The sequence below is a fragment of the Colletotrichum abscissum genome, assembly GCF_030869225.1.
Source record: "Colletotrichum abscissum strain IMI 504890 chromosome Unknown Scaffold_28.1, whole genome shotgun sequence".
Lineage (NCBI taxonomy): Eukaryota > Fungi > Ascomycota > Sordariomycetes > Glomerellales > Glomerellaceae > Colletotrichum > Colletotrichum abscissum.
The window spans coordinates 228,206-245,803 of NW_026850187.1; the positions used below are offsets into that span (position 1 = coordinate 228,206).

Genomic DNA, 17,598 nt, shown 5'->3' on the forward strand with positions numbered 1-17,598 from the left:
GACCATGAACATAATACTCAGTTCTTTGGGAAGCCTGTCACCCTGTGTACTGGAAGCGAGAACAATGTCACAATGTGATCTGCTATAGCCTATAAGTGGAAAACGCAGCAGTATGGGCAGCTTTGAGTTGCTGCAAAATGACCCTTTCGGATCTACTCGTCTAAAAGAAGGAAGATGTACTATGTTCGAATCTAGTAGGTACATGATAACCGCAGTCTAAGTATCATCAGAAATGCATGCATGCTCGCGATCCAGCCCTCTTCATCAATATCTTCGAAGTCCTACCTCCATCTCCAGAGCCGGTGCTGAACTTGCATGCTCAGATACGCCAGAACACCCATCAGAGAGGAGACTGAATGACCGGGTACTTGGGAAATGCAGGTGCGTAGACCTGAAATGTGATCAGTAAGATGTCTCATACAGGAAGTAAGATATTGCAGGATACGTACCGACTTGCAGCGAGCATTGAAATCGCCGGTTGACCCCTGAATGGCAGACAACTCGTCTCCAGGGACTCCGAGCTTGACCAAAGGCCCAGACTGAGGTGACCCCTTGGCCCATCCAGGCCCGGCAGCCGGGTTCTTGATCCAGTCCACGAACCAACCATGGATGGAATCAGCCAGCGCCTGCTGTGCCTCAGTTACGCCCGTAAGTGAATCGAAGCACTCGTTGCCTCCATGGAAGAAGGGCACCTCGGTTCCGTGTGTGGGTGCCGTGCCCGGAACCCCAAGCACGTTGTCGTAAGCTCCGAAGAATCTGTAGACCCAGGTATCTTGCTTGGCACTGCGCAGGTCAAGCAAATAGTCGACGGCGCAGTTGAAACGGGCGTCGCCATACTGGGTTCCACTTCTGAGGGACTCTGTCTCATAATCAGAAGCATTGTACGCTGCTAATAGGACGTCGTCTTCAATGTGTGCACTATCCGCATCGAAAGTGTTGATCCAAGAGCTGAAGTTGCTGTTTTCGGCGCCATACACCAGGCTGAAGATGGTGCCCTCACCATCAGAAGTTCCCGTAAGGAGGGGCACGTGTGATGCATACTGGCCGGCCGCAAACCTTGCAGCATAATCAGAGTGCCTTGTGACGTTATCAATGACGGGAGTGAACCATGTGTTGAAGGTCGAGTTGAAGTCAGCTGTCTGGAAAGCGTACGAGTCGACACTGCGCAGGCACTCGACTTGGTTATCCCCCGCCTTCGGACAGCCAACCTCAGCCGCTACGGTGTCGAGTCCTTGGTTGGCTGGTGCATATGCTGGCCCAGACATGGCATTCGCACTCATCTGCACTGCTCCCTTGAGCCACGAATCTGGGTGGTTCCAGAGGTAGTGATCGACCTGCACGGCTCCGGACGAATGACCACCAAATACAACATGATCGGGATTGCCTCCGAACGCATGGATGTTATCACGGACCCATTCAAGTGCCTTTTCGACGTCCAGAATACTGAAGTTTTGTGATTCCTCGGGAGACGTCTCGCTGAGCTCCGACGAGTGCGGCGAGGCATAGATACTCTCGCGGGTGTTGAAGTTGACGTATATCACACCGTTGCGGGCAAAGTTGGACCCTTGAAGTTGAGGATTGCTGCTGGAACCAGTGACCATCGCGCCTCCATACATGTACACAAACACAGGCAAGTTCTCACCCGTCGAGGGTGCCCAGATGTTGAGGTTGAGGCAATCCTCATCTTGCTGGCTGTAGAGAGTGCCAGAAATTGCTTGAGGGCAAGTAGGACCATAGGAGGTTGCGATCACCGTCGCGTTGGACTTTGGCACATCTTGCGGCGCTCTCCATCGGTTTTCGCCAGCTGTTGTGGCAGCAAATGGGATGCCCAGGAACACCGAGTTACAACTTGCGTCACGGTACCCCTTGACTAGACCTTGGGATGTGCGGGCGTGAGGCGCATATTGAGTTGCGTTGCTACAAGTGCTTGCCAGGACTGAGGGCAACAGGCCAGAGAGCACCATGGCAAGGACCGCCAGTGATGGCGACATGTCGTTGAAGTGCATGCTGTGTCGATGGGTCAATAACTTCAAGATGCAGAGAACGTGAAAACCATGTTGACAGGATGGGATTTCCGGAAGAAAAGGAGATGGCTATCCAGCACCGATTTCTTCAAGGTGGATATCAATTACAAAATACGACCTCAAGGCCTTGTCAACCCCACTGAAGACCGTTCTGGATTAGCCCATTGCAACGGATTTTCAGTGATGTTGCAACGATCCTCTCGGGAAACGGCCCCAGACACATTTATGCTTCTTTTCAAAGTTTGGATGATCTTCTCTTCCCCAGATGCTGATTGTCCCTGTTCCCAGAAGAGTATTTGTCAATAGGGTTGATGATAAGAAGTTGCAGATTCCAAGCATCCTCATGTTCAACTGAATTGAGGGTGCAGGGATTTGACGAGGTTACGTAAATAGCCATAAGCACCGTCAGCAACCCCCCTGGCATAGCGGATAACTTGCCAAAAAGGGGAGAGAAGAGCGAAGAAAAACACGACTGAGGTATCGAAAACCTTTCCAGCTCACGGACTTGAAAACCCGGTGTCTCTCGGCCTTCTCAAGCAGCCAAAGGTCTCCCCTTAGTCGCTCTCATATTGCGGCGAGTACCTGTCATTTTTCTCCCTTTTGATAGACAGTGATTACAACTCATCTTTCTCGTTTCTGGGCGGATCAAAAGTCTTCTTCTTCGTCATGCCAGCCAGGATGTCGACAATCAAGTCAGCGGCGGCGACGGAAGTTGTCTCGGCCACAGAGTCATAGGGCGGGCTAACTTCAACAACATCAGCACCGACCAGGTTGAGTCCTTCAAGACCCTTAAGGAATCGCTTCAATTCTCTTGTTGTCCAGCCGCCTGACTCTGGCGTTCCAGTAGCTGGGGCAATGCTTGGATCGAGGACTACGGCCTTGTTAGTTAAACATTCGTCATGATGGGGCGGTCCCAACTTGCCATCAATGTCGATGGAAAGATACACTGGCGTATTGCCAACTGCGTCTCTGACTTTCTTGACGATGCCACTCATGCCAATATCGTCAATCTCATGAGCTTCAATTATGGTGAATCCGACAACATCTCTGTCGATTTCATAGTCTTTCGGGCTCTGCATCACGTCAGATAAGTTGATCATCGTAAAACTAATATGAGTCGCTACTCACGAAGAGCTTGGTCCTCAGACCGCCATGAACACTGGTGCCCTTGCTGATGCACCCTTCTCGGCTCGCATGCCAGAAGAAGGTTCCATGGGTGATGGCAGACTGATTCGAAACGATTCCCGTATAGCCTTCATAAGGATCCCATCTGCGCATGAGTGTTTTTAGTGGCTGATGACTTAAGTCAGTAGCGCTGAATGTGAGGAGTCTTACGTGTCAAGGTGCGAATCGAGATGAATGACGGAGATGGGACCATAAACTGTCTTCAGACTGCGAAGAATTGGCAAGACTATAGAGTGATCTCCTCCAAGGCTGATGATGCGGGGATGTTCCCATTCATCTAGAATGTAGGTTAGCGGTTGTGACTACTTTGCATGTCTGTTGTTGCCAACATCAGTGGACTTACTCTGATCGGTGGTCGGATGATAGAGAATCTGTCGATACGCCTGTTCCATCTGCTTGAACGCATGGCTGGCATCAAATGGCGTGATGGGCACGTCTCCACAGTCAATCTTTCACCACGGCAATGTGTTAGTGCTACGTGATCCATGAAGATGTTCAATCAGATAAGCTCTCACAATCTCCAGCCCCTGCTCGTAGGGGTCAACCTCCCACACGGTGTTGTAACTACGCCCTTTCTTCTCCCTGGACGACCCAGCCCGAATACCTCTCGGGCCGAAGCGAGCGCCTGGACGGTAGGAAGTAGAGGTGTCATAAGGGAAGCCCAGAACGGCAATGTCTAGAGGCTAGCCTCGGGGTCAGATGAAACCTCACATGGCTTTTGAGCTGCAGGTAATATACCTTATTATGCGACTCCGCTAAACAACGTTGCCATTCCAAGTGCGCAAATGTCACAGGCTGGGAAAACGGCAGATCTTTGTCCAGATCTGGGGAGAAGCTTAGCTGAGAACCTTGCAAACAACCGCTAAGACAGCTGAACATACCTTCAAGGGGATATTGATAGTTCGGGCCAACATTTAGGGCAGCTGCAAGGTCAGCACCCGCGCAGAGTAGGATTGCATCTGCAAGACGCATAGTGAACGTGAGTATTGATTTTCTTGGCTTGACTGTTTCGCAATCGATCTGGCTTTGGTAGGTGACATTTTTTGTATGATGCTCATCGTATGATCTGCTTAAATAATATCCAACAAGGCGTGCATGTTCAGATGACGACTGAAGTGAGGAGAACCAATGCCGATTCGAGGCCGATAGGTTGAAGCCTTGATGCACCTATCAGACGATTAGAGTTAATCAAAGGCAAGAGACTCCGACGGCACCAACGGCCGGGAATAGGGCCCCCACATCGGTCAACCCGACTCCTGGAAGTCGACTCCGATATCTTTGGGGATGTTTCACGCGCTATCATGGGCTAAGGCGCGCCTTTAGATAAGAGGTTGGCTTATCTCTTTGAGCTAGACAAATGAGTCGCGAATATCTTCAAAGTATGGTGAATTCAATATCTACAAGGTCCTACAAGTATAAATATAAATGCATTCGGGCGGTAACATGTCAAGTCGTTTGATGGTAGTCAGAGACTCCAGGTGAAGCTTTTCGGGAAAGCTTGTTCAATAAACCCTATCAACATCTCTGTCTCCGAACTTCTGCATCATTAACTCTCGAGCCGTCGCACTCTCCTTGTTACGAACATCTGCGAGCAAATATGATGGAAACAAAGACAGAAGGCGACAGCGACAACAAGGTCGGAGGCCATGTTGCATCATCATCTCATCCGGAATCTATCGAAGCTACGGAAACTGCGGAACTCTCGACCAAGCGCGGCCTCTCTGCCCGACATGCACAATTCATCGCTCTTGGTGGAACCATCGGCACCGGCCTCTTCGTCGGTTCCGGCAGCACACTCGCCCGCGGCGGACCGGCCTTCCTCGTTGGCAGTTATGTCGTTATGTCGGCCCTGATCTACATGGTCTTGACTGCAGTCATTGAGATCTCGACGTACCTTCCGCTGCCTGGCGGCACCATGAACTACTACGGCAGCCGCTATGTCTCGCGAAGTCTCGGATTTATGATGGGATGGCTCTACTTCTACTCTTTTGCCATCTTCGTCCCCTTCGAGCTTACGGCATCAGCCTTGGTCATTGAGTACTGGAATCCTAATGTCAACAACGCCGTCTGGATCACGATCATGTTGGTAATGGTTGTCGGCCTCAACCTTCTACCTGTGAAGTTCTACGGTGAAACAGAGTTTTGGTTCGCTGGACTGAAAGTCCTGACCATTGTTGGTCTGTTGATCCTCTCAATCGTCCTATTCTTCGGCGGCGGTCCATCCCACGAGCGACTTTATTTCCGGTACTGGAAGGATCCCGGCGCTACTAAAGAGCTGATCGTTCAAGGAGACGCCGGCAGATTTGTGGCCGCCCTGTCAACTCTCCTCAGCAGCGTGCTTCCATTTACGTTTTCACCCGAAATGGTTGTGGTCACTGCCGGAGAAGTTCAGTCTCCTCGCAGAAACCTGCCAAAAATCGCCCGCAACTTCTTCTGGCGATTGATTGTCTTTTACATTGGCGGTACCATTGCCATCTCGGTCATCTGCCCGTCCAACGCACCGGCTCTTACTAGCGGAAGCTCTGGAGCCGCGGCTTCTCCCTGGGTTGTGGGAATCAAGAACGCGGGAATCAAGGGGCTCGATAGCGTAATCAACGCCGTTGTGGTTACGGCCGCCTGGTCCGCCGGCAACTCGTTCCTCTATCTGGCAAGCCGATCTCTGTACTCGATGGCCTGTGAAGGCAGCGCCCCGCGAATCTTCAAGCGGTGCACCAAGCAAGGAGTTCCCATCTACGCCGTCATAGCCAGCTCGCTATTCTCGCTTTTGGCTTACATGAACGTCAACTCCAACGCAGCAGACGTTTTCAACTGGCTGCTGAACCTCGTCAACACTGGAGGCTTCATCTCCTGGGTCTGCTGCGGAATCATCTACATCCGCTTCCGAAAGGCCTGCGACGTTCAGAATTTGCCGAAATCAGCTCTTGTCGCACGATCCTTTTTGCAGCCTGTTGGGTCATACATCTCGCTGGTGATGTTCGGACTTCTGTGTCTTCTTAACGGTTTTACTGTCTTCTTCCCATCTCGCTGGTCCGTGGCAGACTTTCTCTCCGCGTACATCGGACTACCTTTGTTTATCGTTATCTACTTTGTCCATCGATTTCTACATCGCGCTGATTCCTGGGCCATCTCCTCTCATGAGGTGGACCTCAAGACCGGACTCGCAGAGTTGGAGGCAGAGGAGTCATTGGAGGAGCCTAAAGAAGGGTTGCGAGCGCGGTTCAAGCGCCACGTAGGTCGATCTTAGGATGATGAAAGATGTATAGGGCGTCGCAGTCTCCTGCCCGACTCCAATAGGCGGCTAAGGCTAAGGCTGAGAGGCTTGATAGCGATAATGATTTAGATACTTGATAAGACACCGTGTAATTTGAGATAGAGAATGGACAATATTAGACAAGTTTCTCGGCTTCAGTGCATCAAATAGCCACCATCTTCCCATTCCAGTCCCTTTGACCTACCTTAGCCTCGCTACTCAACTGGACCGCCATGATGCAACAAGCCAAAGTCCTCATAGTGGGCTGCGGTTCTGTAGGAACCATGTGTGCGTTTGCTCTTCAGAAGTCCGGAGACGCCGAGGTCACTGCTATTCTCCGGTCCAATTATGATCTAGTCCAGACCCAAGGCTATCACATTCAGAGCATTGACCATGGGGAAATTGCTGGCTGGAAACCCCATCACAGTGAGTCGCTTATCAGTTCGATTCTGTCCTAGACGTAATGTACTGACGCGCCATAGTGGAAAGATATCTAGAAGACGCATTACAGCATGGCCCTTTCGACTTTGTCTTGGTTGCCATGAAAAACTTGCCTGATGTGTACTCGATCCCAGATATCATTGGTCCCGCGATTACACCCCAGACGTCAATCGTGCTCGTTCAGAACGGCATTGATATCGAGCCACCATTACTCGAAGCCTTTCCGAACAACATCTTACTCTCAGGCGTCCCGCTGATAGGGTGCGAACTCAACGGACGCGAGATGTTGCATAATGACCCAGATATTCTTCAGCTTGCGTACTGGCCAAATCCAAAGTTTACACCTGAGAACCAGAGCACCACGTGCGCCGCATTTGCTCGGATTTACAACAATGGTGGTGCCAAATGCAACATCCAGGCGGATATCTCTTGGTTCCGATGGCGAAAGCTCATCTGGAACGCTTCTTTCAACACTGTCTGTGCCATAACGAATTTGGACTCGGGCGCCATTCAGGATGCTGGTGGTCTGGACACCCTGATCCGCCCAGCCATGAGAGATGTTGTGGCAGTTGCCCGAGCAGCGGGGCATATCTTCTCCGATGAGATCTTGGATGACATGGTTGCATTCACGCCCAAAGAAGCCCGTTTGAAGCCAAGTATGCAGGTTGACGCGGTGAGGCAGAAGCCAATGGAGATCGAGGTGATCTTGGGAAATCCTATCAAAACCGCGAAGAAACTTGGCGTGCTGATTCCAACTTTGGAATTTCTCTACGGCCTTTTGCAAACCAAGCAGTGGAGTTTCTTGAATTTGGAGAAGTGAATCTTGTTTCCCATATCCCTTATGTGCTTATCGCAACCTATATACAAGAAAGAATTATGTTTTTTTCCATTCTTCATACCCTGCGTCATTAATAAAGACACGTAGGCCTCTTAGCGACGGATGTGCACTCTCATGTTGCCGTTACCCCAAGCGTTGTTCTGACCGAACACGAGACTGCCACGGGTGCAAGCGTCCATGATCTGGCCTGCCGACCGGGCAACATTGCCGCAGGGACTGGATGTGTCCCTGGGAGGGTTGCCACCGGTAGCAACACCAGCGATCTGAGCCTGACCACGGTGGCAGAAGACAGTGGCGCTGACGACAGCCTTGCACTGCACATTGGCACGGGCGGCGATGAAGTCGATACACCAGACGGCATCAGCAACCTATCGTAGGCAATCATTGTCAGTAGATGCCCCTCATGAAGATGCCATGAATCATCGTCGTGTGGTAGTCACAAAAGCCTCTCGTGGTAGGCTGGCGGAGGGATAGCTCAGAGTGACTTACAGAGGCGGCGTTATCGTTGTCATTGAATGTGCAGCTGACATCCTGCTGGCGCTTCTCAAGACCATCTAGGCAGTGACAAGTCAGCCATTGATAGTTCTAGTTGCAAGGCAACATTAAGACAAGAATGTATCACGAACCGCTTGAAGTCTGGTTGAATGCGAGAGCCATGGCCTCCTCGGGGGAAGGGTGTTGTCCGTTGGGGTTGGCAATGATATCCTCAGCCCACCTCTCGAAAGAGAAGGGAAGATTCTGCTCGGTCGCCTCGGCAGCAGTAGGCGCAGCGGCAATGAAGGGGACGAGGGCCAGAAGGCCGGCGGCGAGGACGAACTTAACCATTGTGTGAGTGAAAAGACGTTGTTATAGGTTGCTTCGAAGACGATGAGTTGAGGCGATGATCTGAAGAGAAAGGCACAGCTAGGTGTCCGCTACGGAGCTATTTATACGCGTTGACATGAGATTGTCAAGGTGTCTTAAGAACTCACTGAGGAGGATATTAGACGAGAGAATGTCACGCTTGCCACTTCTGAAAGTCTTCTGGGCATCTAGAGTCGCCCCGCTGTCGAAGGATGTAGAGTTTCCGAGGAAGACTGGCTCAGTTGCAAGGATTCAAATCCTCATGATGGGGCTGATGTTGCCTCAAATCAATTACTGGGTATTCGGTCTAACACATGCACGGCTTAGTCTCTTGGCCAGACGACTTGAATACAACCTCACTCTTACCATCAATGAGTCTGTAGCAGCAGGTCGAGAAGCATACATCCGCACAACAGAGTTCGGCGAAGTCTTGGACCTTGACGTTGGCAATTTCTCACTTTTGCCTAGGAGTCGAGTGGCTGCATGACCCTTCTCGTGTTCCCGATGTCTGCTGAGGCTTCATTTGTCGCAACTGACTCTTCACCTACCTACCATGAAGTCTTCGTTTCCTGCGCCGATGAAGCTGATGTCTGGTCGCCAAGCCTCGGCTCCCACCTGTGACCTGGGAGCCCCAGTATCGCAGTAAGATCAACAACTCATCGGCAACAACGGGTGAGAGTGGCTACCCTTGGCAACTTGCCATTGTCTTGAGCTTAGGGCTAGACTATAAGCAACACGAGAGACACACCCATGGTTACCAGAGCCGGAAAGAGCCCAATTGGACATCTCGCAATTGAACGCGAGGATCTAACTTAGGCACCCGCAATCCGAGATCTCGGCAGGTTTCCCATAGGCTCGCTCGGGTGGCATAAATTAAGTTGAATGGGTCTCGGCACGACCTAGTGGCGGTGTATCAGCACTTGTTGAAATAAGCAGGTCCAAGGCGGGGGAATTGGCTCTTAGAGGCATAGGGCGACAGGACCCGCTGAAACGGCCCGAAGCGTAATGTTTTTTGAAGTTTTCCCCCTGAGTCCTGACTGCGAGGAAACCTTCTCAGAACCTTCCAGTGCTCGACTTCATATCATCGCGAGGATAGTGGCTTATGACTACCAAGTCATGGGGCCGCCATTCCATCCTAGAGTCGTTTGCCACCGTCTTTGAAAGAAAGAAATATCACTTTCATCAACCCAAAGAACAACATATCGGAGACAACCACCCAGCATCATCGGGGCCAGGTAAAATCTTCAGAGTCAGAAAGCACGTAAAATAAAGCGGCCTATACTTCCTATGTTATTTCTTCACCTGAAGAACGCAGAAATTGGATAGGAGTGGTTTGACGCTGAACTTTGAGAGATAGCCCGTGACAGTCTGAAATTCTGGTACATTCGAACTTTTCTACTCTAGAAGGCCGCCCAACAGCCCATCTGCCGTTTCGCGGGTCTTCAAGGATTTCTTAAGCCAGCAATTCCCATTATACCCCCCTGTCGTGTTCAGACTTCGATTGAAAACTGCTGCAAGGCACACTCTGGATCCTGTATATCGATTGTATGACGCACAAGCCCTGAAGCAATCCAAGTACGAGCGGGCCACGATGACTACTATGTCATTCGTTTCCCCTGGGGCGTAATTCGTCCTGCAATGAACCGTAAACTTTGCCTCTACGTCGCATAATTGTATCGTTTCTGATCTGCCGTCTATGTTGGAACAGTGAGGGTTGAGTATCTCTATTTGTTGTGTTGGCACTTCTGATGAGTTTCCGGTGGTGGAGGACAAGGCAGACCTGGTCGTTGGTACTTAGTCTATTAGACGTCTCATCAATTGTCAACTTTATGATAAGGAAGTCATACTCTCTCGCTTTTGTAACAGCCATTGTGCCACCCACACCACCGCCAATAGCTGCTGTCACCACAAACACGACTAGCAAAACACTAAGAACGAACGTTGCGGGTCTTAATCCGAGGATTGCACGCTTCTTTGTCGGAGAGTCTGGGATTTTCGATTCTAAAACATGCTGAGTCGGATGATCGCATGTAAGAGCCACTTTCTTCTGGGTTTTGTCAGGAAAACAGGCTTCGGGGTCATCCGGAATGTAAGCCTCAGGGCCGGTAGAGTCCATCATGTGCTCTTGTACCCCAACACGAAGCAGGGCATGAAATCTCAGACTCTTTGTCATGAAAGAAGATAGGAGAAGATATTAGTGTCAATGGGAAATGCACCGACAGAAGAAATAGGAGGGGTGGGAAAGAGGAAACCAAAGACCAAATGTTGAGCTACTCATGAACTCAACGGTGTCAACGTCGGCTGGTTATTTACACAGTACTGACTGGTCTTCGATATCTAGAAAATCAAAAGCTAGAAATTTCTCGACTAATTTGTAGGTTTTGAAACATTGCTGAGCTTCAGAGAGGTCTGGTGATCGCTCATACAACCCGGACTGCTCTCATGTGTGACTTAGTGTACGACATGCCATCAAAGAGACTGAAGTCTGACACACTAACTGCAGCACATTGCCTTTTTGGGGAATCACAAGCACCTGAAGCTTGGAGAGAGTCTTGTACAAATCTGACTGTGCTAAGTGAAGCAGGCCGGCGAAGCTTGGATGCCATGTCTGTACTAAACAGTGTATCGTTACTTGTATGCATGGGCCGTCGATCAGTTGAACAGCGTGTCAGACCATTTTGCGTCAAAATCGTCTATCGAACCCAATGAAACTTAGCATTTGGATTACAATATGCACATCCTAGTACACCAATAATCTCGCGTCGCTTCCCGAGTCAAGAGTACAACGGGAGAGTGGAGGCAAGAAAAAAGACCGAATCCAGTGAATAACGACATGTTGTACCTCAAGCATTTGTTGAAAATAGAGAAGTCAACATCGCCCACTAGACATGAAACATTCAGCGTCCGATGTGGTGTGATGAAGCTCTATGACTCTAAGATGTGCTCAATCCTGGGAACATTGAGTTTAACGATGCGTCTATGTTGGTTTGCGTCAGCTGTTATCGACATCGAACTCTCGATCATGAAGCAAAGGAAGGCGAACACATGTGCGAATCTTGAACTCATAATGGAAGTCAATGATAAGTCGGGGACATAGGTAGTGGACAATACAGAAATCTCTTAGATGGGTAACAAGCCAGTTCATACCCATAGTCCGGCGAAAGCTTCATCCACATGCAATCCGGTGTAATTGAGCGAGAGTTAAGTTCACCTCTCAAGATGGACGCTGAGCGTGTGTCCAGACGAGTCGCTTGCTGGCGACTGATACATCATACCTGTAGGGATGCTTCATTGGCGATTCCCATGATTCTTTTCACGCTTCTAGAGACGGAGGAGGCCGAGTTAGTCCATGTTTGAGGCTCACGTGTGTGTAGCCGGAAGCGGGTTGGCTTGCAGATAGACGACTTGGTGAGGTGGACAGGAAGAGGGCCAAGATCGGCACGCTATGTCAGAGAAAACTTCGTAAGCAGATTGATACCTTATTGCAAGGTAGCAACCATCGCAATGAACGTCAAAATCTCAAAGTCTGGCGACTCCATCACATTCTCTTTTGCGCTATACAGCAGGACAAACCTTCATTTGTACGAGCGACAAGGAGGATCAGAACTGTTTGTAAATAAAGGCTATCGACTATATGGTATTAAGCTCAACAGGTGCCTGCTGCTTGTAAGCGGTAGACGTCCTTCGTTCTAGCTGAGTAAGGACTAATAGTCTACTCAGGTGTAGCGATCATAATATTTACAAGAGGAGTGGACCAAATGCTCAATCCAGGATGCCACCCACAGCAGAATTATCAGATATCGACCGAGGGCTAGTCGCATTCTTGAGCCAACAATTCCCATTGTTTACGCCAACATTACCCAGATCTGAGTTAAAGGTCGCCGCGACGCATGTTTTCGACCCTGAGTTGCGATTATAAGATACACAAGCTCTGAGGCAATCCAAGTACGAATAGACGACAATGGCAACAATGTCTAGAGCCCCTTTCGCCCCGAAGCTCATGCCACAATGCATAACGAATTTGGCATCAACATCAGAAAGCGCGATTGCCCTCGGTTCGCCCTCCATGGCGGGACAGTCAAGCTGGATTTTCCCTCGTGTTGGAACTACTATCGGGCTATCGCTGTTCGTCGATGCAGGGACCAGCGCGGTGACTGTGGTCGTGACAACTATAGTGGGCGATGCTACGGACGACTTTGCGTCGCTGAGAACCAATCATCAGAAACTTGTGGCGGAAGGGAATTGACATTGGATCATACTCTCTCGCTTTTTGGACCGCCAGTGAACCCCCAACGCCACCACCCACAGCGGCTATCACTATTACTGTAGCCAGCAAAACACTAAGAACAAATGTCGCCGGCCTCAGTCCGCAAATGGTACGTTCTTTCTTGACGGGAATTGATGAATAAGTTTCAGGTGTGGTCGGCGCATAGTACGATGATTCATGTTGCCGCGGTTGTTCGGGAACTACTTGTTTGTGGGAAATATGAGGAACGTACGTCTCGGGGCCGGAAGAGTCCATCATGTACTGGAACTTCTGTGTTCAGGATGAAGGAAAGGCATGGACTTTGTTTTCGAGAACGTCATCCAGGAAGAAGAGAAGAAGAGCAAGAAGAAACAGAAAAAGGGCACGTTAAGCAAACTGACGCCGCTCAAACAGCAAGGGATGGCTTATGTAGTATCTCACTCACTTACAAGGAGACACAGGATCTCGAAGGATCTTGCGGTCATTGGTACTCTCTCGACATTTGTGGAAGTCGGAGACCAGGGATCCAACCAGAGCTGCGCACATGTCTCACTGGGCTGTGAGGATCAAGCAGGCTGAAATGAGGCGCAGAGACTGTGCTACACACCATCATGGCATCTCGCGCATCTATTCGTCCGTTTTGCAGCATGTGAGACGGCTTGCATCAAGGTCATCAATCCGAACCAATCGTTCTGATTTGGGGGCCAAAAGTCCAACCTGAAGCTTACGCCCAGAGTTCGTTGGAATTAAACATAGTCAACCTCAGGGCTTGGCAGGCAGGGTTTATCTGATGATTCATAGGCCCCTTTCACCTGGCCAGAATTTATCTATTTACGATCTGCCTTGTGTAGAAAATCGATGTTGACTGATAGCACTTGGTGACATTTGACTGCACAAATGCCCTACCTGCCCCGCTATATTGTGCCTACATTCACAAATCGTCAAACCGTGCGCTTTCAAGCATGGCAACTTCGGGCTCACTATATTGAAGAAACTCCCCGTCTTTTTTTTTATAATAAATTCTTAATCCGATTTTCGAATCTAGAGAGGCTACCGAGAAACTATCTGTAACTTGCACGTGTTTCTAACAGTAAGTAGACGTTGAAAGTCGCTGGTGTGCCTCCGAAAGTCATGCAATGCAACGGAATTAGATCTTCCCCCAAAGTCCTCTTCAAAGCCAAGTTCACGAGAGAAAGTCTCCGCCTGACATGGCCAGTTCATATTCGTAATCCGGCTGGAACTCCAACCACATGGCCTCAGGTGTAGTCAAACGGTATGTATACTCAGCTTCGGCATCAGGACAAAGGTGCTTCTCGATCCCCGATGCTACAGCAGCCTCTGCAAGAAGCTGTATGCGACAGGAGTTTTCCATCAGGGTATACAGGAACGCCGCCTCATCGACGGTCTTCCCTGTCGTCAAGAGACCATGGTTCTTCAAGATGGCACACCTTTTGTTGCCTAGAGCTGTAGCTATCCTCTCTCCTTCCGAGGCTTCGAATGCAATGCCGCCAAACATGTCGTGAACGGCATGATCTTTGAAGAATGTGCACGCGTCTTGGTTGAGCATTTCCAGTGGTCTCCCGAAGGCTGACCATGCCTTGCCGTGGATGCTGTGGAAGTGGCATGCTGCATTGACGTCGGGTCGGGCTTCGTGAAGGGCGGAGTGGATGTTGAAACCTGCGTTGTTGATACATGCCTACAAGAACCGACGACGTTAGTTGGCTGATCCGCGAATTCCGGGACGGCAAAGGTACGATAATCTGGACTCACGTAATTTCCACCAATAATTTCTCCCTTCATATTGACATGGACCATGTCACTCGCTTTCATCAGACCAAAATGGCGAGCAAGACTAGAAACATCAAAACATGGTAAGAAAGCTGTGTTGTAGGTCGCTGAGAATGGTGCAACTTACGGGTTGATCCAAAAAGTTTCAGGGTCGACCGGGTCACGAATCGAGATGTGACCGGCTGTACCTTCAACATACCCCTTGCGAGCAATCACTCGAAAGGCACCGGCCATACGTTCAAGCATCCATTTGCGTTCTTGATACAGGTCTGGGAACTTGGGAATGCCCTTGATAGGAGCACTTCTGCCAATAGTTGCACCTGTTCCGTCAATAGTTGATAATCCATCCATGAATGTGTCTTCGACCCTTGGGCGGAGTGCTTGCATCTTGGTGCTCTGATGTTCTGTTACCGAGGCTCGCGTTTGGATGGATTGCAATACGGTGGTAGTTGTAGCCATTTTTAGTATGTCAGAGGCAAAAGAACTGACTCCTCTGGGTATAGAAAGTGTTATGGATTCAATTCTATACAATTTGACTGAGAAAACTTCAATCACGAGACAGCTGTGACACCGACTAGATCGATCCTGTTATCGTTCTGGGCTTCTTGTGAGAGCACCATGTCATGGGTTCCAACTACCATTACAACACCCCAGAATCCGAACCTAGGGAGGCGAACCGACCAGATGGAACCATGCAAGACATTTGCCATGCGTATCACTGCAAGAGATCCCGACTCAGTCCAGCTACGTGGAACTACTAGCCCGGGCAGCTGACAGCGACGCCTTATCTTGACGCCATCTTCAGCCCAAATTGGCTAAGGTGGATCCTGTTGGAGTCTCTTTCCCCATGACATTCTTGCGGGCGTTGTCTTATCGCAGCGCAATACAATAATTGACAACTTCGGAATTACTCAATACTCATCTGCTAATTGTCTCAGTTAATCTCGTATGTTTGATTCTTACCTTAGCTGCAGTTACGTGAGCGTAATAGCCTTGAGAAGTTAGTCGTGGTTAGACAACGCCATCGCAAGATATCATTTGTTCCTTCAGTCATGTTGAGAAGTCATCCCTATAGGGAAGGAAACGACGAAGACAATACCATCATAGAGGAGGGGCGATCTGTGCAGCGATTGTGCTTTGCATTCGAATACAAAGCGACGGCTTCCTCGAACACAATGCTTTCCTCGCCAGTCCATCTGCTGGGGCTGGCACGGCACATCGCATCGTCACCACGGTCACTTGGATATATTTAAACGTTTTATCTTTATACTCCATCGTTCATCTACATTATGTCTACAGTATCCATCACGCCTACAGCTGCTTCAACTCAAGGCCCTTGGGGCCGTGGCCTTGGACTCTGCTCCGGACAACGGGAACCCGACTATGATCTCTTGCAGCCCTTCGAAACCATGCCAGAGGAGATATCTGGTTCAACCGTATGGGTAAAGGAGGAGCTGAGTCAAAACACTGGGCGCTGGCTTTATCATTTTACCGAAGATCAGGTCAAACACGTCATTGCTGCCGTCCGCGATATCGAAAACCGAGGCTTTCAACTCTCTGAAGTCGACAAGTCAACCTTCGAGCTCCCCGGCCCCTTTAAGGACTTTCTATATAGAATTCGAGACCAACTGATCAACGGCATCGGCTTCGTCGTGCTACGTGGTCTTCCCGTCGAATCTTGGACAACCCGACAAGCCTCGATCGCGTACCTAGGCATCGGTTCCTACATCGGCCGCCGATTGAGCCAAAATCGTCAGGGACACATGCTCGGACATATCAAAGACCTTGCTGAAGGCAAAGAAGTCAACGGGGAAGGCAGAATCTACCGTACGCAGAAAGCTCAGACGTATCACACGGATGAAAGCGACATCGTGGGTCTGCTTTGCCTTCACCAAGCGATGGAAGGCGGAGAGTCACAGGTGGTCTCCAGCCACAGCATCTACAACACTCTCAGACGAGAAAGACCAGATGTGCTACGCCAATTATGCCTGCCACACTGGTTCTATGATAGAAAGGGGGAGACGAGCGAGGGAGAAAAGGGGTGGATGCGTACTCCGGGCTATTACTATTACGAGCAGAAGCTCAGCATGAAGTGGGACTCTTACTATGTCGGAGCGCTACAACGCTTCTGGGACGCTGGGCTTCTTCCACAGTACACGGATGCCCAGCGTGAGGCGATCCAGGTGATGGAGGAGATGTGCCGCCGACTATCGTTGGAAATGACGCTGCAGCAGGGCGATATCCAATTTGTCGCCAACACTCATAACCTTCATGCGCGATCTGCGTACAAGGATGATAACGATGTCACGAAGAAACGCTGGTTACAGAGACTTTGGCTTGCTACCTCAGAAGAGGAGGGCGGATGGCCATTGCCGTTTGCTGATAGTCGGTATGCTAAAAGAGGGGGTGTTCAAGTTAACGATACTCCTGAGTCGTATCCAACAGAGGCTGAGTAGGCAATAGCTACGCGTATTCTAGTTCTAAAGGACTAGAGAGTGAAGCTCTTCAGCAATAAAATATCTGTGAAGTCCGGTATTGGAAGAGAAAATTGTGTATGATATGTCATAAGAATAAGATTCATTATCATAGGTTCTTTAATCTTCACGGCGCTCCTTTGCGCGGTATTTATTCTCTTCTCGGAATCAGGCGACACCTTGCCTCGTCGTAGTCTAATCCGGATGAGGTGATCGCGATCATTAGTCACCTAGCTTGCAACAAGGTTCAAGGACCGCACTGTGTTCGGAACACAAATTCGCGCAAACCTTCACCTTGAACACGTACCTAAACAGTGCTTAGCGGGGTCAGCTTTCCGTGATAACACCGTATCCATCAAGAGGCCCTGCTTATCTCGACGCGGTCCGAGAAAGGTGTGGTGTCTTGCCGCAAATTCCCGGTATGCCATCTGGGCCATGCCCAACTTCTCCTCACATTCAATCAAAATCTCCGAGTGCTGACCTTGCATTCACGGGTGGGCATTACCCCG

General features: G+C 49.9%; 8 protein-coding genes across 8 annotated transcripts; 2 read left to right on the plus strand and 6 right to left on the minus strand.

Moving 5' to 3' along the window:
* Nucleotides 1-340: 340 nt before the first annotated feature.
* CABS01_10739 (carboxylesterase) lies at nt 341-2,006 on the minus strand (the record flags this gene model as incomplete). Its single annotated transcript, XM_060544094.1, has 2 exons — nt 341-391; nt 450-2,006. The coding sequence occupies 2 exons, from the start codon at nt 2,004-2,006 to the stop codon at nt 341-343; spliced, it is 1,608 nt and encodes a 535-aa protein (XP_060398818.1).
* Nucleotides 2,007-2,638: 632 nt separating this feature from the next.
* Nucleotides 2,639-4,181, minus strand: CABS01_10740 (agmatinase; the record flags this gene model as incomplete). Its single annotated transcript, XM_060544095.1, has 7 exons — nt 2,639-3,097; nt 3,153-3,294; nt 3,360-3,486; nt 3,553-3,658; nt 3,725-3,892; nt 3,948-4,033; nt 4,091-4,181. 7 exons carry the CDS (start codon nt 4,179-4,181, stop codon nt 2,639-2,641), a joined length of 1,179 nt encoding a protein of 392 aa, XP_060398819.1.
* A 625-nt stretch (nt 4,182-4,806) lies between these two features.
* CABS01_10741 (amino acid permease) lies at nt 4,807-7,720 on the plus strand (the record flags this gene model as incomplete). Its single annotated transcript, XM_060544096.1, has 3 exons — nt 4,807-6,442; nt 6,670-6,885; nt 6,942-7,720. 3 exons carry the CDS (start codon nt 4,807-4,809, stop codon nt 7,718-7,720), a joined length of 2,631 nt encoding a protein of 876 aa, XP_060398820.1.
* A 110-nt stretch (nt 7,721-7,830) lies between these two features.
* CABS01_10742 (uncharacterized protein) lies at nt 7,831-8,563 on the minus strand (the record flags this gene model as incomplete). Its single annotated transcript, XM_060544097.1, has 3 exons — nt 7,831-8,106; nt 8,228-8,292; nt 8,365-8,563. 3 exons carry the CDS (start codon nt 8,561-8,563, stop codon nt 7,831-7,833), a joined length of 540 nt encoding a protein of 179 aa, XP_060398821.1.
* A 1,712-nt stretch (nt 8,564-10,275) lies between these two features.
* Nucleotides 10,276-10,700, minus strand: CABS01_10743 (uncharacterized protein; the record flags this gene model as incomplete). Its single annotated transcript, XM_060544098.1, has 2 exons — nt 10,276-10,305; nt 10,362-10,700. 2 exons carry the CDS (start codon nt 10,698-10,700, stop codon nt 10,276-10,278), a joined length of 369 nt encoding a protein of 122 aa, XP_060398822.1.
* A 1,643-nt stretch (nt 10,701-12,343) lies between these two features.
* CABS01_10744 (uncharacterized protein) lies at nt 12,344-12,775 on the minus strand (the record flags this gene model as incomplete). Its single annotated transcript, XM_060544099.1, has 1 exon — nt 12,344-12,775. A coding segment is annotated over one exon (432 nt), but the record flags the coding sequence as incomplete, so codon positions are not given.
* Nucleotides 12,776-14,010: 1,235 nt separating this feature from the next.
* On the minus strand, nt 14,011-15,325 carry CABS01_10745 (L-fuculose-phosphate aldolase; the record flags this gene model as incomplete). Its single annotated transcript, XM_060544100.1, has 4 exons — nt 14,011-14,523; nt 14,598-14,679; nt 14,743-15,108; nt 15,171-15,325. The coding sequence occupies 4 exons, from the start codon at nt 15,323-15,325 to the stop codon at nt 14,011-14,013; spliced, it is 1,116 nt and encodes a 371-aa protein (XP_060398824.1).
* Nucleotides 15,326-15,904: 579 nt separating this feature from the next.
* CABS01_10746 (taurine catabolism dioxygenase TauD) lies at nt 15,905-17,071 on the plus strand (the record flags this gene model as incomplete). The annotated part of the gene is made up of 1 exon (XM_060544101.1): nt 15,905-17,071. One exon carries the CDS (start codon nt 15,905-15,907, stop codon nt 17,069-17,071), a length of 1,167 nt encoding a protein of 388 aa, XP_060398825.1.
* Nucleotides 17,072-17,598: the final 527 nt, after the last annotated feature.